This window comes from Saimiri boliviensis, chromosome 8 (assembly GCF_048565385.1).
Source record: "Saimiri boliviensis isolate mSaiBol1 chromosome 8, mSaiBol1.pri, whole genome shotgun sequence".
Lineage (NCBI taxonomy): Eukaryota > Metazoa > Chordata > Mammalia > Primates > Cebidae > Saimiri > Saimiri boliviensis.
In genome coordinates this window covers 31955097-31975418 of record NC_133456.1, presented here as the reverse complement: position 1 = coordinate 31975418, position 20322 = coordinate 31955097, and the positions used below count along the sequence as shown (strand labels likewise).

The 20322-nt window shown below is 45.7% G+C and overlaps 2 protein-coding genes across 6 annotated transcripts in view; both read left to right on the top strand.

Annotated features, from left to right (window-relative positions):
* The first annotated feature begins 315 nt into the window (after positions 1-315).
* ADPRH (ADP-ribosylarginine hydrolase) lies at positions 316-9580 on the top strand. Of its 3 annotated transcripts, none has more exons than XM_074404313.1 (5): positions 1279-1369; positions 2131-2231; positions 3487-3825; positions 5899-6259; positions 7088-9580. In XM_074404313.1, exons 3-5 carry the CDS (start codon positions 3513-3515, stop codon positions 7500-7502), a joined length of 1089 nt encoding a protein of 362 aa, XP_074260414.1. In that variant the 5' UTR covers positions 1279-1369; positions 2131-2231; positions 3487-3512; the 3' UTR covers positions 7503-9580. The 3 variants fall into 3 exon arrangements, with proteins under 3 accessions (XP_010344251.2, XP_074260414.1, XP_074260413.1); XM_074404312.1 differs by having other exon boundaries at positions 1281-1369; positions 2067-2231; XM_010345949.3 differs by lacking the exon at positions 2131-2231 and having other exon boundaries at positions 316-1369.
* Positions 9581-17433: 7853 nt separating this feature from the next.
* PLA1A (phospholipase A1 member A) overlaps positions 17434-20322 on the top strand; it is a 39887-nt gene continuing 36998 nt past the window's right edge. Inside the window, exon 1 of one of the 3 annotated variants that reach the window (XM_074404311.1) lies at positions 17434-18145. In XM_074404311.1, the coding sequence (XP_074260412.1) occupies positions 18073-18145 (73 nt within the window). In that variant the 5' untranslated portion in view covers positions 17434-18072. The remainder of the gene's footprint in view (positions 18146-20322) is intronic. The other 2 variants (XM_003935413.3, XM_010345948.3) reach the window with 2 other exon arrangements.

Genomic DNA, 20322 nt, shown 5'->3' with positions numbered 1-20322 from the left:
GAGAGGTACGCTCTCCATGCCAGGGCGAGAAAATAGCCTTTATCACCAGAGATTTGGAACTGGAGGTGGCATTGGAATGAAATAAACATTCTTGCAAAGTAAGCCTTATCTTCCACCTGTTTTATACCCCACCCCCCATATATCTCCTATGTGTTTCCCTAGAAATTTTTAACACCCTAGCCAGATTTTCTTTGTCCTGTCATTTCTTCTTAAATTTATCACTTTTTCTAAAAAGTATACAAGCATCTTGCTTTGGCCATTTTCTTTGGACTGCACTCTCTTAACATCCCCATGTACATGTAAAACTAATAACATGTGTATACTTTTCTCTTGTTAATCTACCTAGTGTCAATTTGGCTTCTAGATCCAGCTGATTAGCCCACTAAGAGCTGAAGAGTGTGTGTGTTGGGGGAGTGCGGGGTGGGAGGTGATCTCTGCCTCCCTTACTGGTGAACTTGATTTTTGTAAACACTCAAAAGTCACTTAGGCTAGAGTTGGAGATGGAGATTGAGATTCACTTGGAAGGCCACAGAGAACGTTTTGAAATAATGGAAATATTCCATATCTTGATCATGGTGTAAGGACACTTCATTACATACGAATTATAGATCAATTTTTTAAAAAGCTCTCAGATCAAGGTTAGTCATTACAGCAAGGCAACAGACATAGCAAATTTAAAATTCTGGAGAATTATACAGAATACCTGCATATGGTGATTCTGATTTGCTTCAAAAGTGACATGATTAATGTATTCAGACAAAAATCCTCTTCGTTTTTCTTTGCTTTTATTTACTACCAGGAAAAAAGACTTCTATGCTGCTGCCAAATAAATGACGAGTTAAAATTAACTGAATCCTTAACCATTCTAAGAGGCAGATAGTATTATCCCACTTTATGTGTGAGGGCCCTGAACCCTGGCAAGGGCTGCGCACTCAGTATCCTCTTCCAAGCCTCTGGGCACACCCCAGTCCACCACAGCCCTGCAAAGCCAGACCTGAGCACGGGCGAGGCCACACGGGAGTCACCGACCACAGCCGGGGGACAGCCGGCTTTCCGGTGCCGCTACATTCCGGGACCTTTAGAGACTTTGAGCGGGGGTGGGAAGTCTCATCCGCTCCCGCTACGGTGCAGAAGGGCGGGGCGGTGCCCGGAAGCCGCCTGGGGGTTCCGATTTGCTTAAACCCGGCGGCAAAGGTCAGGTACGTGGGCGCTCGCCCGCCTCCCCAAGGACCTGGGTACAGTCCTGGAACCGGCGACCCGGCACCACCCCTGCCCGCGCCCCAGACGAGCAGCAGCCAGGCCTCTTCCGACGCCCCGGGAGCCCACGCCGCGCCCTTCGTACGCGCGTTCCTCTCCCGGCTACGAGCAGGTACGCGCGCCCCCGGCCCTCGCCCGCGCGCTCCCCGCCCCGCTGCGATCAGGCACGCGCGCCCCCTCCGCGCTCGCCTCCGCGCCTCCCTCCGCGCCCCCGCTCCCCTCCCCGGCCTCGGGCGCGCTCCGAGTGTGGCGGAGCCGTGAGGATTCCCAATTTTGCAAATCGTGGGGGCGTGTCAACAGCCCCGTTTCTCCCCAGCGCCGGGCACGGCCCGGAAGCGGCTGATCAGAGCTTAATTCTGAATGTATAGTTCGGGTACGAGAATGTGACCCGTGAAAGTTCAGGGGAGTTAAGAAATTAGCGTTCCGAAAGCAAACGTTAAAGTGAATTTACAACCGAAAAAGATACTGGTCTTCTTCCCCCAGCCTCGTTTGTAACTCAGCAGAAACACACAGGAGGGTGGAGCCAGAAGGAATTACAGAAAGGACAATGAGGACGTTGAGAGGGAAGGTGTGGAGGGTTAAAATTCGTCCTCAGAGGCCAAGGAGCAGAGCTAGTATCACAGCGCAGGACAGGACTTCAGGAGCCTGCCCTTCCCCACTTTTCAGTGGGCGAACCGCAGTCCCGGGTGTCTGTTCTCCCACAGCTCTGTCTCAGCAGAGTCAGGTCTAGCAGCCCAGACCCTCAGTGCCTAGGCTTCACTGTAAATGATAAACTATGTTAATAACACAAATATCCTTTGTGAGCTCAGAAACAGCATTACAAGTAACCGGGTACTGGAACACATCGGTCTTTGCCGTTTACTGCTTCTCCAGGGGCTTCCCGGCTTGCATTCCATGGCCAACAGCAGTGCAGCTGCAGAAGGACTTCTGGAAGCCCCATGACTTGAACTAGACCCTGAGTAAATAGGGTTTAGGTAAGTGAAGCGGAGGGAAGAGTTTCCCCTGAGGGGAGAATGAGCTAGTCTGCCAACTCCATATAAAAATATTGGCCTGGAAGGGATGGAGGGCTTTGACCTGAAAGCCACAGGAAATAGGGAATCCTGGGGATTTGGCTGAAAGAGGGGGGCTCTTAGAAAATGCACCAACAGGAAAGCCAGCTCTTTACCAGGGATTTCACTCTAGATTCTGATTCTCTAGAAGCTGCCCAGGCTGGAGTGCAGTGGCGTGATCTCAGCTCACTGCAACCTTCGCCTTCTGGTTTCAAGCAATTCTCCTGTCTCAGCCTCCTGAATAGCTGGGACTACAGGCGTGCACCACCACATCTGGCTAATTTTTGTATTTTTAGTAGAGATGGGGTTTCACCATGTTGGCCAGGCTGATCTTGGACGCCTGACCTCAGGTGATCCATCCACCTCAGCCTCCCAAAGTGCTGAGATTACAGGCATGAGTCACTGTGCCCACCCAACTTTATGAAATTTAATTTATTTATTTGTAACAACAAATCCAGGTTTTAAAAATCAGTGCCATTTTACAAATATGGAGGCTGAGGTACCTAGAGGTTGCACAAGGTAAGAAGATCTGGGCTGAGGCTCAGTGGTGTGATACCAAGCATCCTGGCCTGGCTGGAATTGGAAGATTTGGGTTCCAGTACCTCCACTCCTCTTGTTGTGTGAATTTAGCTTATCTGAGCCTTCATTTTCTTATCTGTGAAATGCATACTGTAATCCCCCTATGCTACTGTAATACTAGGGAGACAATGAATATGCAGGCGCTTTGTGAACTACGCATTGTGATACCAATAGGAATCATAGAGCCTTGCACTTCTAAGGTCAAATCCCAGCTAAAAAGAGAAAATGATGAGCTGGGTTTGTCTTGCAGAATTTAGTGGGCTTGCCACTCACCAAGAGGCAAGAGATACAGTTGTAGTTACAGTGATAGACTTTGGAGTCAGATGGACCTATGTTGGGAACCCAGCCCTGCCACTTATTAGCTCTGTGACCTGAGACAAGTTACTGAACATTTCTAAAACTGCATTATCTCCATGATCCTCCATTTGCTCATATGTAAAATGGGCTTTACATTCCTTATATAGCAGTGATGAGGATTACGTGAGATGCCATTGATACAATGCCTTGCAAGTAGGGAGTGCTCAATAAAGCATAGATGGAGCCATTGTTTTTTCTGTTTTTTCTTCCTCCTCCTCCTATTTCCTTTGTCTTAATTTCCCAGCAAGCACACCCTCTCCAGAGCCCAGCATGTGTGACGGACTGATGGAGAAGTATGTGGCTGCTATGGTGTTGAGTGCAGCTGGAGATGCCTTGGGGTTCTGCAATGGGAAGTGGGAGTTCCTCCGGGATGGGGAGAAGATACACCAGCAGTTGGCCCAGCTGGGCGGCTTGGATGCCCTAGATGTGGGAAGGTGGAGAGTCAGTGATGACACAGTGATGCACTTGGCCACGGCAGAAGCTCTTGTGGAAGCTGGGAAAGCCCCTAATTTGACTCGACTGTATTACCTCCTTGCTAAGCATTACCAAGACTGCATGGAAGACATGGATGGCCGGGCACCAGGTCAGCACAACTGGTGGGAGGTGTGAAGTGGGCAAAGAATAAAACAGGCCCAAGGAAATCATTAAGAATGTTGATGGAGATTTCAATAACAAAGATACAACAGTGTCTGTCAATTCGATAAAAATAGAAACAACAGCCACAGTGGTGGCTCATTCTAGCAATTTGGGAGGCCAAGAGGAGAGAATCTCTTGAGCCCAGGAGTTTATGAAAAAATAGATATATATCTCTGTGTTGGGAAAGGTCTTAAAGAACATATACAAAGATGTTACTAATTATATCTGGGTGATAAGAGTATTTATAGTTTTTTTAATTTTTACTTATTTGTATTTCTAAGTTTGCTATGATGAATAAGTAAAAAGAAAAATGTACATTTTTTCTTTGTAAAGAAAATGCAGCTGGGCACGGTGGCTCTTGCCTGTAATCCTAGCTCTTTGGGAGGCTGAGGTGGGCAGATCACCTGAGATCAGGAGTTCAAGACTAGCCTGACCAACATGGTGAAGCCCCATCTCTACTAAAAACACAAACATTAGCTGGGTGTGATGGTGCATGCCTGTGATCCCAGCTACTCAGGAGGCTGAGGCAGGAGAATCGCTTGAACACCAGAGGCTGAAGTTGCAGTGAGCCCATATCATGCCATTGCATTCCAACCTGGGTGACAGAGTGAGACTCCATCTCAAGGAAAAAAAAAATGTGAAGGGTTTTGTAGAGACTTCTGGGCACAGATTTGCCCACAAGTGGTTCTTGCCCACTTTGGCAACTTGTTACAGCCACTTGGGTCAGTGGGTGATTTTCCTTGGCCCAGCTGACCCACCTCTCCTATTCAAGGCTGCCAGGGCCACCATAACAAACTGCCATCGCCTGAGTGTCTAAAACAATGGAAATTTAGTTCTCACAGCTCTGGAAGCTGGAAGTCCAAGTCAAGGTATTGACAGATTTGCTTTCTTCTGAGGCCTCTCCTTGGCTTACAGATGGCCACCTCCTTGCTGCGCCCTCACATGGTCTTTCCTCTGTGTGCATGCATTCCTGGTGTTTCTGTGTGTCCACATTCCTCTTCATATAAGGACACCAGGCAGATTGGATGAGGGCCTTCCCTAAAGACCACATTTTAGCTTTATCACCTCTTTAAAGGCCCTATCTCCAAATCGAGATACTTAGAGCTACAACATTTGAATTGTGGGGACACAATTCAGCACGTAACACCTCCTGATGAAAGCTTCCCACCACCATACCTAGGGGCCCCGTCACCCCAAGGATTGGCTTTGGATGCCAATCTCTGGTTATTCTTTCTCGGCATCTGATAGCTCTTCAGTTTAGCAAGTAGAAAGGTTTTTTTGTCCACCTGTGGTATACATGAACCACAGTGTATTGTGAATACACTGACCAGTAAAGGAACAGCAGAGCCACACTTCATTGAATGTTGCTGCCATCACTTGGCTCGCATGCGCATTCACAGGCCCCCAGTAGGGCAGGTCAGTGACATAAGCCTGCTTACATCACTGTCACGAGGGGACAGCCGTGGCCCAGAAGTTCAGTGACTCATCAATGGCACATTGTTCTCCTGAATTCACTGCTCCTCATCTGAGCCCAGGGCTTCACTCTAGAATTTTTGGCCTTTTCCCGCCTTTTTGATATTCAGGAACTCCAATTGTGAGGTTCTTACTGGACTCTGTAAGGGACTGGGCTTTGGAGTCTGATGGATTTTACCCAGCCACGAACTAATTATGTGATTTTGAGGAAGTTTCTTAAGCTCTGAGCTTAAAAGTCTTATTTACTTAAAAAAGAGAATGATATGCTTACTTCTTAAATTTGTTGTGATGTCTCAGTAGTAACTGGTAAAAATTCCCAGGGTCCCTGCATAAGTCTGCTTCTTTTATTAGCATTATCATGCCAAGGGTTATATATAAAGAAAGACACATTGTTGGGTGGGATTTGGAGTTTTGGGGCATTCATCATATTTTTTGGCTTTCTCTTTCCATAAAAAAAATACATGGAGACAGAGTTTAGTTCTTTATTCCTGCTGGGGCCTTTGCTTTGGTTATGCTAACCCCCACCCCTTTTATGACTTTTCCCCAGGTAATGCCTCGGTGCACAACGCCCTGCAGCTGAAGCCCGACAAGCCCAATGGCTGGAGGATTCCCTTCAACAGCCATGAGGGCGGCTGTGGGGCTGCCATGCGGGCCATGTGCATTGGTCTCAGGTTCCCACACCCCAGCCAGCTGGACACACTGATCCAAGTGAGCATTGAGAGCGGTCGGATGACCCACCACCACCCAACAGGCTACCTGGGGGCCCTTGCATCTGCTCTTTTTACAGCCTACGCTGTGAATGGCAGACCACCCTTGCAGTGGGGAAAAGGACTGATGGAGCTACTACCAGAAGCTAAAAAGTACATTGTCCAATCAGGCTACTTTGTAGAGGAAAATTGTCAACACTGGTGAGTCTGTAGGTGCATGCCCTGCTCGAACATGCTTCAATCTGTGTGTGCACATCCACCTGCACATATATGTCTTAGATTTAGAGATCACAGCAACCCTCATTGTTCTCACCACCCAGCCCCCTTTCTAACCGCCTGCGAAGGATTTCAAGTTCCCGTCCAGTAATGATGGCCCAAAGTAGCCAAGTGGACACTTCAATGAACAGGGCAGCTGTGGTGCTTCCTCTTACACAGGGATCCTGTAGTTTTTGTGGCTTTTCTATGCTGCCTTGAATTTTCATGCTTATTTTCTACTTTCCTGGAATTTGCTTTTTCAGTGTAGTCTTGGTACACAAATAATATTTTGTGTATTCTGGTTAAAATGCCAGAGATAGGTTTTTTCACTAGCTAACTAATAAGTAGTAAGGCCACATCTTCCCCTTCTTGTGAGTTCACCTCACATTCTCTTTCTTAGAATAAAAAGAGGCTTTCTGCTGAAGTCACCCACAGTCGTGATGTCCTGAAGTTCCTCCTTGAAAGGTGACACATGACATTACTCTCAACTACACAGAAAAAATAAACCTTTATTTCTTATCCTTTAACTTGATATATATCTTCTTTATTTAGCAACAGGATCAATGCCTTGTTTATGTAGAACCTTTTGAAAAATGTATTGAATGAATGGTACTTATATAGAGATAATTTTGATGTTTAAAGAGTTTATGATACTAGTACAAGAAGCCAAAATTATGTTGGAATTTTCTCTGTTCACACATCCATCTGGTGCTTTTCGTATGACTTTTCACTTTATTTTTTCAATTGACTCTAGGTTTTTTTTCCTTTCTACAGGTCCTACTTCGAAACCAGCTGGGAAAAGTACCTAAAACTTCGAGGGATTTTGGATGGAGAATCAGCCCCTACCTTTCCGGAGCCCTTCGGTGTGAAGGAGAGGGATCGGTTCTACACCTCTGTGAGCTACTCTGGCTGGGGCGGCAGCAGTGGGCATGATGCCCCCATGATTGCCTATGATGCTCTCCTTGCTGCAGGAGACTCCTGGAAGGAGCTTGCCCACCGAGCCTTTTTCCATGGTGGAGACAGTGATTCTACAGCTGCCATTGCTGGCTGCTGGTGGGGAGTTCTGAATGGTTTTAAAGGAGTGAGTCCCTCCAACTATGAGGAACTAGAATACAGAAACCGGCTGGAAGAGACAGCTAGGGCTTTATATTCTCTTCGATCAAAGGAAGACGCTGTAACTTCCCTTTAGGGAGATGTGATGTTTGTTTCTGATGGATTCTTCTTTTGTGTATTTCTTTTTCTGCTATTTCTTTTCACTTTTTCCAAAGTCAAGAGTCTTAACCTTGTACTCCGGGAATTTTGAGATAACAAGTCCCTTGGGCACCTTAAGCTCAGTGTTTTCAGGCTCATCCCGTTCTAGAATCTATCCCTCTTCTTACACCAAAGAGTCTAGCTCAGTTGATGGGGTCAACGTCTCCCAAGTAAAAAATCTCATAACCTCTTATTTGAGTCTTCATTTTCATCATCTACTTATTCTAAAAGTTTTTTCTGTTTGTCTCAAATTAGGTTCACACAAAGCAGACTCTGAGACAAACATCTGAATGTAAGCAGTTTATTTGGGAGATGATTCCAGGAAATACTGGTAGGAGAATGGGGAAGTGAGACTAGGAAGGGAAGGGAGCTAGTACAAGGTCTGTTAATGAGCAGGTTTGCACTGTGGGCAGTTGCCACTCTGCCATCTGAGTCCTAGGCCTAAAGCAGTCCTCAGAGTTGCCCCATTTGAAGGGCGAGCAAACCTGCGGTATTTATTCACTGACCTCCATCTGCCACTGGTTGAGGACCACTGCCAGGGATGCTAACTACCTGGTACTTCTTGGCTTGCCCTTTGTACAAGCCAAACCTGAATGTCTTTGGTAAAAACTCAAGAGATACTTACAGGGGCAAGCTGTAAGGGGCATGGGAACAGTGAGGGATATATGTGGAGTCCTAACAATATCTGCCAGACTGGTCTACCTCGTAAATACACTCTAAATCTATCACCTCTATTACTTTCTTGCACTGAGGATTTTTCAGCTGGATTTCTGCCATCCAAGCTGCTCAAGTCTAGGGAGATGCTGCTCTGAGCTGCTTCTCCAGACTCTCCTCATCATGGCAGTTAACACGTTACCAATTTTATTACGGTCTATTTGCTTGTTTGTATTTTTTCTAGACAGAAGCTAGCACAGTGCTTGGGCAGGCAATAGGCATTAATCAGTATCTACTGAGTGTTATGAAATAGCCTCCTATCTGGTGCTTCCCTCATCACCCTCCAGAGTTGTCTTTATGAATTACAAACCGACCATGCTAAACTAATCATGGTCTAATTATGTTCCAATGAATACATCACCCTTTCTTCATCTCTTGATGGTCTTCCCTCTCCTTGTCTACCTGATAAATTCTTACTTGTCCTTCAAGACCCAACTCAGATGATAGAGCTTCCTGGGTGAAACCTGCTTTGATCGTTCAGGCGCTTGGCCACCTTCTCCTCACTGTCTGTCCTGGCCTCGTCACCACGCCAATCCTGTCGTATGGTGCTGTGTGTCTTCTGAGTCAATCCTAGGCACATGCTGCCCAGAAGACATCCACCTGGGAAACGAGATGCCATCGTCACATTCATTTGGTCACCCTCAGTCCGGCCAGTAGGCTTGCTCTCATTTGGCTTGTTCTCGGGGGTGGGGGAAGGAACAGAGTCTTTTCCTTCTCCTTTTGAGAAAACCACAGAACATGATGTTTCCTTTGTGAAATCCCTGGCTTTCAGCTGGGAGCGGTGGGGAAATGAGGTCTGAGGATAGCAGTCCTGCCACCTCCCAGTTCATCCCACAGGAATGTTTTTCCAAGTCTTTCCAGTCTCTTTAGAACACAGTGGAGGAGGGGTGTGTGTGTTGCAGGGGGTGGAGGGTAGGCGATGCAGGGAGTATCTTAGCGTTTGTTGTTTTCTAGTGCAGGGCTTTAGCTACAATCGTAGACAACAGGAAAAGGCTCTTTAGAGATCCTATTAGATTTGCTTCACCAAATATCAGTCTTGATCACAGGCACATTTCAAAAAGAGGTTCAACATTCAGACTTCTTTTTCTCAAACTTCAAAACCTCCACCCCAAACTTCACACTCAGTTGCTGACCTTACTTCCTTGTGTGTGTGTGTGTCTGTGTGTGTGTGTGTGTGTGTGTGTGTGTGTGTGTCAGAGAAAGAGAGGGACAGAGAGAAGGGAGGATGAGAACAAACAGGGGAAAGTGATAAACTTTATGCATAATGTTGGGGTAAATCAATAAAGATGGTCTGACACATTGTGTGAATTTGCCATGCTTATCAAGTTAACATATGTGTATTGAACAACAGAAAAGGTCATATGTGACATTTCAAATGATACTTTTTGGACCTGCTGTGAGATGGTGCTTCATTTGCTTTCTTTGTTAGCCAAGATTTCTAGATGTTGTCTAGAAGTATTGGCAGTAGTTGTTTTTGTTTTGTTTTGTTTTGTTTTAAGATCTATAAAATTAGCCTTGGCCTCTTTCACCCTGCTTTAACATTCTCCAACCACCTCGTTCTTCTTTCTATACCTCTCTGGAGCAAATAAACTTGCATCTTTTTATTCTTTTATTTATTTATTTTGAGACGAGTTTTTGCTCTTGCTGCACAGGTTGGAGTGCAATGGCGTGATCTCCGCTCACCACAACCTCTGCCTCCCGGGTTCAAGTAGCTGGGATTACAGGCATGCGCCACCATGCCCAGCTACTTTTTTTTGTGTGTGTGTTTTTTTTTTTTGTTTTGTTTTGTTTTCAGTAGAGATGGAGTTTCTCCATGTTGGTCAGAGTGATCTCGAACTCCTGATCTCAGGTGATCCACTCACCTCAGCCTCCCAAAGTGCTGGGATTACAGGCGTGAGCCACTGTGCCCAGCCCTTGAGTCTTTTTATAACAGCCACTGAGCTAGTAGGACATTGAGGGGAAGGAATGGGGACTGACTTCACAATCCAACCAGCCTCCTGGGCCAGCTCCTCAACATTGGCTGCCTGGGGTCAGGCTGAGGACCCACAGGTCTTTTAGATAGGGACTGGAGAGCAGCCTACCATCATTTATTTTACTCTTTGGGCTTGGGGTTGGGAAGAGTAACACCTAGGGAGTAAGTGAGGCTCTTTCCTTTTGGAGAAGGATTAAGAAGAGAGGAAGAGAGTATTGCTGTGTGTCAGATCATTCACAATAACCCCATTAATAGATGAAGAAAGTGGGCTCGGAGAGGTTGCCATCTATCCAAAGTCACTTCACCTTCCTACAGGATGAGATAGAGCTGGGGTTTAAAACCAGGTCTGTTTGTCCTACAAAGGATGGAAAAGAAACAAACCAAGGTGCTTTTCCCAGTCTCACACAGCACTCACACTTCTACACCCAAAGGTGTGGGAGTTGTTACCCCACACACCAAGCAAGTTTCTGACAGACACCAAGTAGGTGTCCTCTAATTCAATCCTGATGCTATCTTCTGGATGATAGCATCAAATTCCACAAGTTAAGGCACAAGACTACCTCCCCTTCCCTGTCCCCACCACCAATGCTTCAGATCCCGACCACAAGTTCCAGGTTGTGACCTGTGCTTCTGACCAACCAGCTGTAAATCAGGGTTCCCACAAAACCCTCAGGTTTGATTAATTTGATGGAGTGGCTCACAGAACTCAGGAAAATGCTTAGTTTACTGATTTATTATAAAGGATATTACAAAGGCTACAAACGTCTAGCCAGGTGGAAGAGATGCATAGGGCAAAGCATGAGGGAAAGGGTGTGGAGCTTCAATGACCTCACCAGGTACACCACCCTTTAGGAAGCTCCATGGGTTCAGCTCTCCAAACACAGTCCTTTTAGGTTTTTGGTTGGTTGGTTTGTTTTTGATGGAGTCTCGCTCTGTCACCAGTCTGGAGTGCCATGGAGCGATCTCAGCTCACTGCAACTTCCGCCACCCAAGATCAAGCAATTCTCCTGTCTCAATCTCTTGACCTCGTGATCCACCCGCCTTGGCCTCCCAAAGTACTGGAATTACAGGCATGCGCCACGACACCTGGTCCTTTTAGGTTTTTATAGAGGCTTATTATGTTGGCATGATTGACTAAATCATTGGCCATTCTGATGGCCTTTAGACCCCTCAGCCTTTAGACCCCTATCCCTCCCTGCAGGTTATGAGGTGGGTGGGGATGAAAGTGCAACCCTCAAATCACATGATTGATTCCTCTGGCAACAAGCCCCCATCCAGAGGCTATCCAGGAGTCCACAAAAAAGTCACCTTAGTAGAATAAAAAATGCTCCTCTCACCCAGGAAATATCAAAGGATTTAGGAGTTCTGTGTCAAGAACCAGGGTCAAAGACAAGATATTTGAACAAAAGATTAGCACCCCATCTACAAGGGTTTTAGGAGCCCTGCATCAGAAACTCAGGGTTAGAGACCAAATACATATTTCTTGCTATATCATCATACCACAGTCTTTAAAGCTCATTTTCTTTGTACACACTCTACTACACTCTACTTGTTAGCTGTTTAAGTATTAGAAAATCATTCCTTAGAGTCAAAACGGTGTAATATGGTGACAGTATAAGCCTGTGCTCTCTTCACCTTCCTACAACTAAGTGGTGATGTCAAGAGAAAAGCTAGATGTGGGTTTGAGATTCACACTTGGAGCAGGGGTAGGGAAGAGACAGAGTGAGCCCAGGAAAAATTATGAAGTGGGGAGAGAATCTTTACTCTCCTCTCAGGCTGTTTCCCCTTCTCAGGCAGCTCCTCAACCTCTGCACTCATTCTGCTCCTTGGAGACTGTGGTGACTCCACCCATTGCTTTTGACATGATCTAGACATAAATGTTTGCACTGTGTTTGGTGACATCTGTCCTCACTTGCCAAGGTCCTTCACCTTTGTGGGCCTTGAGGTCGTTGTCTGTGCCAGCCGGTGGTCTCAGACAAGTGACCCCTCTCAGGATATTTGAACTTGGAGCCCATGGACCGTCAATACTAATACCCAAAGAACACGAGTCTAAAATGGAGTTGTCTGACTTGGGGATAAGAGCAAAGAAAGAATCCTTTGGTCTCCCAATCTAAAGAGCTGTGGATAGAAACATGTATTTACTAATAGAGAACCATGCTTCAAAGCAGCGTTTTCCATCATTTTGGTTGGTATATGGACAATCCTCCTCCCCATCATCAATACCAGCAGGTGGAAGTAACACAGTCCATCTGTTGGCCCACTTCAGGGGCTGGCTGTGTCTTCTTACTCTATCTTCCTTCTAAAAGACACTTTCCTTTGGAGACTACTCTAGTGGAGGTGACATTCTGGGGTGAGGCAGACTCTCTAGTGTCCCTTATTCCACCAGCCCTGAATCCAGGAGACCTAGGAGGAGGGTGTTCTGAAGGCGTGAACTTTTTTCCCTGTTGCAGGAACATGGTAATTGCTATGTAATTAGGACTAAGAAAAGGTCTGCTCCACGATTCCAGAGAGCTGCCATTGAAACCCAGCTCTGCCACCAGATCCCTCCAAGCTTCAGGTTGCTTAGGACTAATATAAGTTGAGGCTAATAATGCCCACTTTGAGGAGTATGTGAGGGTGAGAGTAGGTAGCCTAAATTCAGTGGAATGGATAAGGACCTGTTGCTGGTGGTAGTTTTTCAAATTCAAATCCATGCTCTGCCACTTTGAGTAGCTTTGGGCAAGTTATTCAATCTTGCACTGCCTGTTTCTGCACTCGGAAAATGGGGTTAATGATAGTATCTATCTTGTGGGATTGTGGTACAATTCGCCCAGCATAGTATCTAGCATATAATGAGCAGTTAAACAAAAAAATGGGAAAAGATATGTTAACATGTACATCTATATATTACTGATAACTTTTGAAAAGTGTATCTAGTGTCTTCTTTTTACCAACCTGTCTTGAAGAGAGAGGCCCAGGGAAATTCTCAGATAACCACCTCCAGCCAGTGTTCTCTCATTTGGGAAACTTCGGACACAACCCAGGGGCTTATGGGGTTTTCCTTCCCTTCAACTTTCTCACAGTACCCGCTTGCCATAATGCACACCCAAAGATAAGCCCTTAAGGTTCACAATTTTACTTTGAAGTTAGGAGATCTCAGGGAATAAACACTAAACCGTAGAATTTTAGTATCAAAGTGTCAATTTAAAGCTACAAATAATTTTCAGCATTTGCAGGCTTGGTGTCACCTGGGGGTTCACAGCTTCTCTGTTCTGGCAAAACCACAAGTGACCTTTTGTCTGGGCTAATGTAAAGGTGGTCTCTACTTATTCTTTCTGGAAAAATGGAGACAGAATTTAGATGTTTTTAAATGAAAGATAAAATAATGTGATTTGGTGTATTAGTGGCATGAAATGTTCTCTGTCTCCGTAAGGTTTTAGACTGTCCTGTGTGAAAAGCAGGTTCACTGTGCTTTGTCTGAGTTTGGGGAGACAGAACACCTGTGCATGCAATAAGTTACAAGAATCCAGCTTATTACTTACAGCTAGGCAGCAGACAACAGAGGCCTGAAATTCACGTGAGCCAGTCCCCCAAGGCTTAGGAAAGCTGCCTGGGGCACACAGAGCCTCATCTGCACATGCCCACCTGCACCAGAACTGAGGACTCCAGGAAGGCAGCTCACCCTGGGTTTTATACCCAAGGGAAACAAGAATCACTGGGCTAAAGCATTGAAGGACGTCTTGTTTTGGGGGTGTGGGGTAGTGGAGGGACTAGAACAGATCCCAGGATATTGGATTCCTAGCACATTCTAGTTATTGTTGAGAGCTACAAGCCAGAAAGTGGGAAGAACTGGGCCCAGTCCAAGACCTTGAAAACTGTCCTGCAGTACACTTGTATTTTTGACTTGTTCTGAAAAGGGGTGTGCGTGTGTGTGTGTGCATGCATGCATGTACCCATGTCCGCATTCAGGACATATAGGACAGCAGGAGTGGAGAGACTCCATAATCATGCTCTTCCCCTCAAATTGGAGAGGAATCTGGCAAAAGATTGGACTTTTTGAAAATCAGATAGGATAAGGGCTTGAGTCATTTAGGGTTGAGCACTAAAATTTCATGACACATTCTATCTGATAGAATTCCATGCAACCTTAAAAGAAGAATGAGCTCCAGAGTATTTTGTTTAGTATGAAACTCAATGTTCAAAAGAGTTTGTGTAAGGCTGGGCATGGTGGCTCACACCTGTAATCTGAGCACTTTGGGAAGCAAAAGTGGGAAGATGACTTAAGCCCAGGAGTTCAAGACCAGCATGCGGAACATGGCAAAACCCTGTCTCTACAAAGTAAGAAAGAAAGAAAGAAGAGAGAAAGAGTGGAAGGAAGCAAGGAAAGGAGGAAGAAAGATTAGGTGGCATGGTGCTATGTACCTATACGAGCTACTTGGGAGGCCAAGGTGGGAGAATCACTTGAGCCCAGGAAAGCAAGGCTGCAGTGAGCCACGACTGCACCACTGCACTTCAGCTTGGGTAACAGAGAGAGACATGGTCTCAAAAAACAAAACAAAACAAAACAAAACAAAAAAAACCAACAGCAAAAAAAAGTAGGTCAAAAGAAGGATGTAAAAATCTAAGAAGCATGAGATAGACTTTCTTTAGGAGGATATGCAAGAAAATGATGACAATGCCTGATCTCTGTAGGATCTGGGAAACTTGGGCGAAGAGAATGGAGGTTTTTTTTAACCATATTTTTGCATTTTTTTAAAAAGCATGTATGTGTAGAGCCATTTAAAAAAAAATACATGTTAGGCCAAGTATGGTGGCTCACATCTCTAATCTCAGTACTTCGAGGTTGAGATAGGAGGATTGCTTGTGACCAGAAGTTTGAGATCAGCCTGGGGAATACAGCAAGACCCCCACCTCTACAAAAAAATTTTAAAAAATTAGCCCGACATGGTAGCAGGTGCCTGTACTCCAAGTTACTTGAGAGGCTGATGTGGGAGGATCACTTGAGGCCAGGAGGTCGAGGCTGCAGTGATCCATGATTACGCCACTACACTCCAGCCTGGGTAATAGAACAAGACCCATCTTAATTAATTAATTAAATTAGCTGGGTTAGGTAGTGTGCACCTGTATTCTTAGCTACACAGGAGGCTGAGGCAGGAGGATTGCTTGAGCCCAAGAGGTCGAGGCTGTGGTGAGCCATTATCGTACCACTGCATTTCAGAATTTTAAACATTGATTCCCAGGTCACTTGCTCCTTGTGTACCCAGATCCTAGGCGAATAAAACCATCTGACTCCCCTTTAACATAGATGAGTAGGACCCCCTCTCGAAAGAGGGGTGGAAACTGATCAGCACACCCTACCAGTTGAAGAGTGCCTTCCCGTAGCAAATATTTATTGAGCATCGGCTGAGTGGCAATCACTGTGTTAGGTACTAGGATATCTCAGTGAGCAAAACAGGCCAGGACTCTGCCTTTCTGAGGCTACATTCTCCTTGGGGGAGACAGACAGTATACACTGAATATGAACTGTGGCTCTTTCAGTGTCTCCAGACAGAAGGGTCTCATCCTCACCTTCTAAAACATGTAAGTAATCTCGGTTTTCAGAATGACAAGGTTTAGTCCAATAAAACTCTTGGATATCTTGTTTCGCCTTGGCGCTCTCGAGCAGTGTCCCTAGGCCCCTGGCCTCTCTGAGTTTCAGTTTCTTCACTGGTGAAATGGACATGGCTATTTTAAGTATTAACAGAAGACTAGCAGTTTTAGCATGAGTGCAATCACCTGAGGAGCCTGCTGGCACTGCAGTATCCTGGGCCCAGTTCCAGTGATTCTCATTCTGTGTATCTAGGGTGGGCCCAGCAATCTGTCCCAAGTCAATTGGGTGATTCTGAGGCAGGTGGTTCTGGAAGGGACCACTCTGACTCCACTTGGAGAGCACTGTACTAGATGCTGGATGTGAAAGAAAGGGAAAGCAGTCTCTCAATGACAGCTGTGTTCATGCCGTGCATAAGGGCACCCTGGATTAACTATCTCTGGCCTCTGTGTGGGTGGCCAGGAAAACAGCCCTCAGGTCTCCTGCTGCAGGGAACATGATTGATTGATGGCTCCAGCTGCTGCCTTCTGAATTTACCTCTGTCTTTGTGCTGAAGCTGACCCCAGCTAATGACTGAGCAGGATGTGGCTGCTAATGCAGACTCATTTCTTCAAAACGCAGATCTGCTGTCGCAAAAGACTTTTGCTTGAGGAGTTCCCATTGGCCTGATCAGAATATTCTAGAAACTGTGCTGCAGCCCAAGACTCTTTCTGTGTAATCCTCCTTTTCCTGCCTGTTCTTTTTCACAGGTGTCAGATGTGCACCACAATCTAAAGGCTCTTCCTGCCTTCTCCAGTACTCCTTATTCTGTACAGGTGTTAGCTCAATAAATCTCTGGCACATTTTGTCTTATATTGGTATCTTCTCCTCCAAGGACCTGAACTCATATGCTTGGCTTGGTCTCTAACATCAAGACGGCCTTCAGTAGTGACCTCTGCTATACCCTTATTGCCACACTCCTTCCTGATTGAAGCAGCACTTGTGAATGAGATAATGCGCACAAGGGGAAGTAAGGGCTAGCCCCTCCACAATAATTGTATCCTACGTTCAGCCACGATGCCATCCATGGTCCCAGTGCCTCTCAGGAGTTGTTGCTGTAGAGTATTGTTCAGAGCATTGATTCTGGGGCTGGCTCATCCTGCTTTAAATCCCAGCTCTTTATGACCTCAGGCAAATTACTTAACTTCTCTTTGCCTTATCAGCTGCCTACTTAACTGCTATCACAGAGAAGTAATTTGTACTTATCTGTGCTTATTAAATGTATCTGTGCTTATTATAAATTATCACAGTTAAGTAATTTGTACTTAATACTTCATAATACTTAAGTACAAATTATTTAACTTCTCTGTGATAATACTCACCTCGGAGAGTTACTGTTCGGAAAAGATGATCCTGGCCCCGTGGGTGGGCTGTCTGCCTCACAACAATGTGTTATGATTTAGGGAATGGCAGGCAAAGGCCCTGCCCTCTGCCCCTGTCCCCCGCCCACAGAGCCTAGAAATAGCTCTGTGTGGTTTCTGCCACTCCTTCAGGTAGAGAGGCCACATGGTGCTGGAACCACCCTGGTTCCAGGCCTGGCTCTGCCACTTCCACTGACAGGATCTCTATAGGTCATTTTCTTTTTCTAACACGCAGTTTCTTTGTGAATTCAGGAAGTCGAACATCTCCCAAAGTTGGACTTGACTTCTAGCCCCAAGATTCTACAAACGGATAGTACTCTCCAGAGGCAAACTTCATCTTCTTCCCTTCTGTCCATGAAATGGACACTTTATATTATTATCTCAGTCCTGTGCTAGGCACTGGGGATTCAAAAATGAAAAGAGAAAGCCTTTGCTCTCAAGTCACTCAGAATCTTCTAGGGAGACACACATGTCCACAGATAATTACAACACAATGAAGGGTTTCTGGCCACCCAGAGATAAGGGACTTCTGCCTTGGTTGTTACTGACATCCTATCTTGGGAAGTGGGAGAGGTGCAGGAAATACTTTCCTGATCGCGTTCAGCTCAAAGAGGAAGGACAGTGTGTTTCAATGTGTTCTGGTTAAAGAAAAAAGCGTGTTTATTTTCATTGAGAAGAAGAAACTGAAAACTCTGACATTTAAATAAATAGGAAGAATTTATTTTTCCTTTTCAGGTCATGAAGCTAGTTAATGATTAGTGAAACCCACGTGGGTGTTTCCTGAGAGGCTGGGTTATGTGATCTCTTTGGCTTTAGGGAATTACTCCATACCAGCTCTGAGATCTCCAGCTCAGCGATGCCCCTAGGTCCCTGGAAGAGCTGCTTTTGGATCGGGGGCCTCCTTTTGTGGCTCAGCGTTGGAAGTCCAGGTAAGCCAGGGCTCAGACCTTGGGAGGAAGTTATTTCAGTCCATGATCATATTTCTCCAACTACTTATGGAAATATCAACTTTTGGAAGATCCCCTAAAAACTTCTCGCTTCTTCTGAGGTGCATTTAAAAGAGTAGGGAAAATAACCCTCTTATCATAATCGGAATGATGGTAAACAGAACATTTTCTCAGGTCATAAAACCTGAACTTTCCCTGGTTATCTGACTCATTTTTCTAAAATCCACATAAAAAATCTTTTCACCTTGCACAAGCCAGGACCAACTGTAAGAAAATAAAATTTCTGCCGGGCGCGGTGGCTCACGCCTGTAATCCCAGCACTTTGGGAGGCCGAGGCGGGTGGATCACAAGGTCAAGAGATAGAGACCATCTGGCCAACATGATGGAACCTCGTCTCTACTAAAAATACAAAAAATTAGCTGGGCATGGTGGCGTGTGCCTGCAATCCCAGCTACTCAGGAGGCTGAGGCAGGAGGTTGCCGTGAGCCAAGATCGCACCATTGCATTCCAGCCTGGGTAACAAGAGCGAAACTCCGTCTCAAAAAAAAAAAAAAAAAAAAAAAGGAAAAAGAAAAAAAGAAAATGAAATTTGGTTAATTCTAAAATATTAGTTTTCATCCCATAAATATCCACCATTCCAAGATATATTTAATTTTAAAGTTCAGGTTTTCCAAACTAATAATGATTTTGCCATTGAGATTGTTCGATGTCTTTTATATTCCAGTAACCTCTGGAATATAAACTCCAGAATATAAACACTCAAGTGGTTCATCATCCCAGCTGGGTGATGGAAACTAGTCCTGCTAACCTCAGATGTCCCTTAGAATAGCTTCCCTCAGATGCCAATTTGCATTTTAGCTTTCTCCTGGTAAAGAACTGGCCCACTGCCCACATCCCCACCCCTTGCCTAACACAGCAAATTAACCTGCTCCACCTTGGGTGGCAGTGAGGTTCTCAGAAGACTCCTCCTCACTCTGGTGGTGACCTCATCCTTAGAAAAATCCCCTCCCCCTGGCTCCCAATAGCAGGCTGCTTTTCTGTCTTCTCCGTCAGACATTTAATTCTCATTCCCTGGCTCTAGAACATGTCACTGCTTCTGCCTGGAGTTGCTCACATCACCTCTGGACTAATTTCTGTTCTTTGCATCTTCCATGGGGGTTTCTGTATTCCTGTCTCCCTTGCACTTGTCCTTTTTCTGCTCAGCACCCCTCCCTGCTCCAAAGTTCCATCTGGGTGACTGTATGCTGTGCTTGCACTCATGGGTGGTTTTTTTTCAAAGGTGCTGCTGAGATGTGCTTTCTCCTACCTCCATTATTTTTTTCTTAAAAGGTGAAGATTTGAGGCCTCTGTCTCTTTTAGCTTACTTAGTGCTGTGCTCTATATACAGCAGACGCCTAGTAAATGTTGCTGCATTGCTGCTTAGAGGAGGCAATGGGTTGAGCTGATGAGGAATAGGTTCTGTCTGGGTCATGCTATCCCGGACTGGAATCCTGGCTCTGTTTCTTAGTAGCTATGTGACCTTGAGAAAGTGGCTTTCTTACCTGTAGTTGGAAATGATCCTTACCATATAGGAATACTGTAAGGACTGATTGAGACCATCTGTGCACAGGGTCTGACTTTTGCAATTGCTTATTCCCTTGTGATTTTATTATTAGCAAACTGTTGTTTAGGCTGATGGAAGTGGAGGGAACAAGCCTGTCATGAGTCACTTGGAGAGAAGGTGGGAGGTGTCATCTGGGAGAGCCATGGGTCCTGTTCCGAGAATTGGGCTTGGCAGGCCCACTTGGTCCCTGCTCAGGAGCCCCAGGACTCCTTAAGGGGCTGGAAGGCGTTTGCTAGTTGTCCTGATTTGAGGGTTGAGGAGCAGGAGTAGCAAATTGGCATCAAACTCTTGTTGGAAGCTCATCTCTCGGTAAGCCTGGGACTTCGGTCACAGATAAGAGGAGCTCAGAAATTCTGAACCAGGTGGCAGAGTTAGGGTCAGGGCAGAAGCTGATTGGGTTCCAGCCACATATGTGGGAAACATTCTAGATTCTCTGGGCAGGAAGTGGGCTTATAATAACATGTTAGCGGGGCCTGGGGCTTTCCTTGCCTGGTCCTCTTGCCTTTGTTTGTCTCCAGTGTCTTTCTTTCCACACTTACCCAGTGAGGAATTCTCT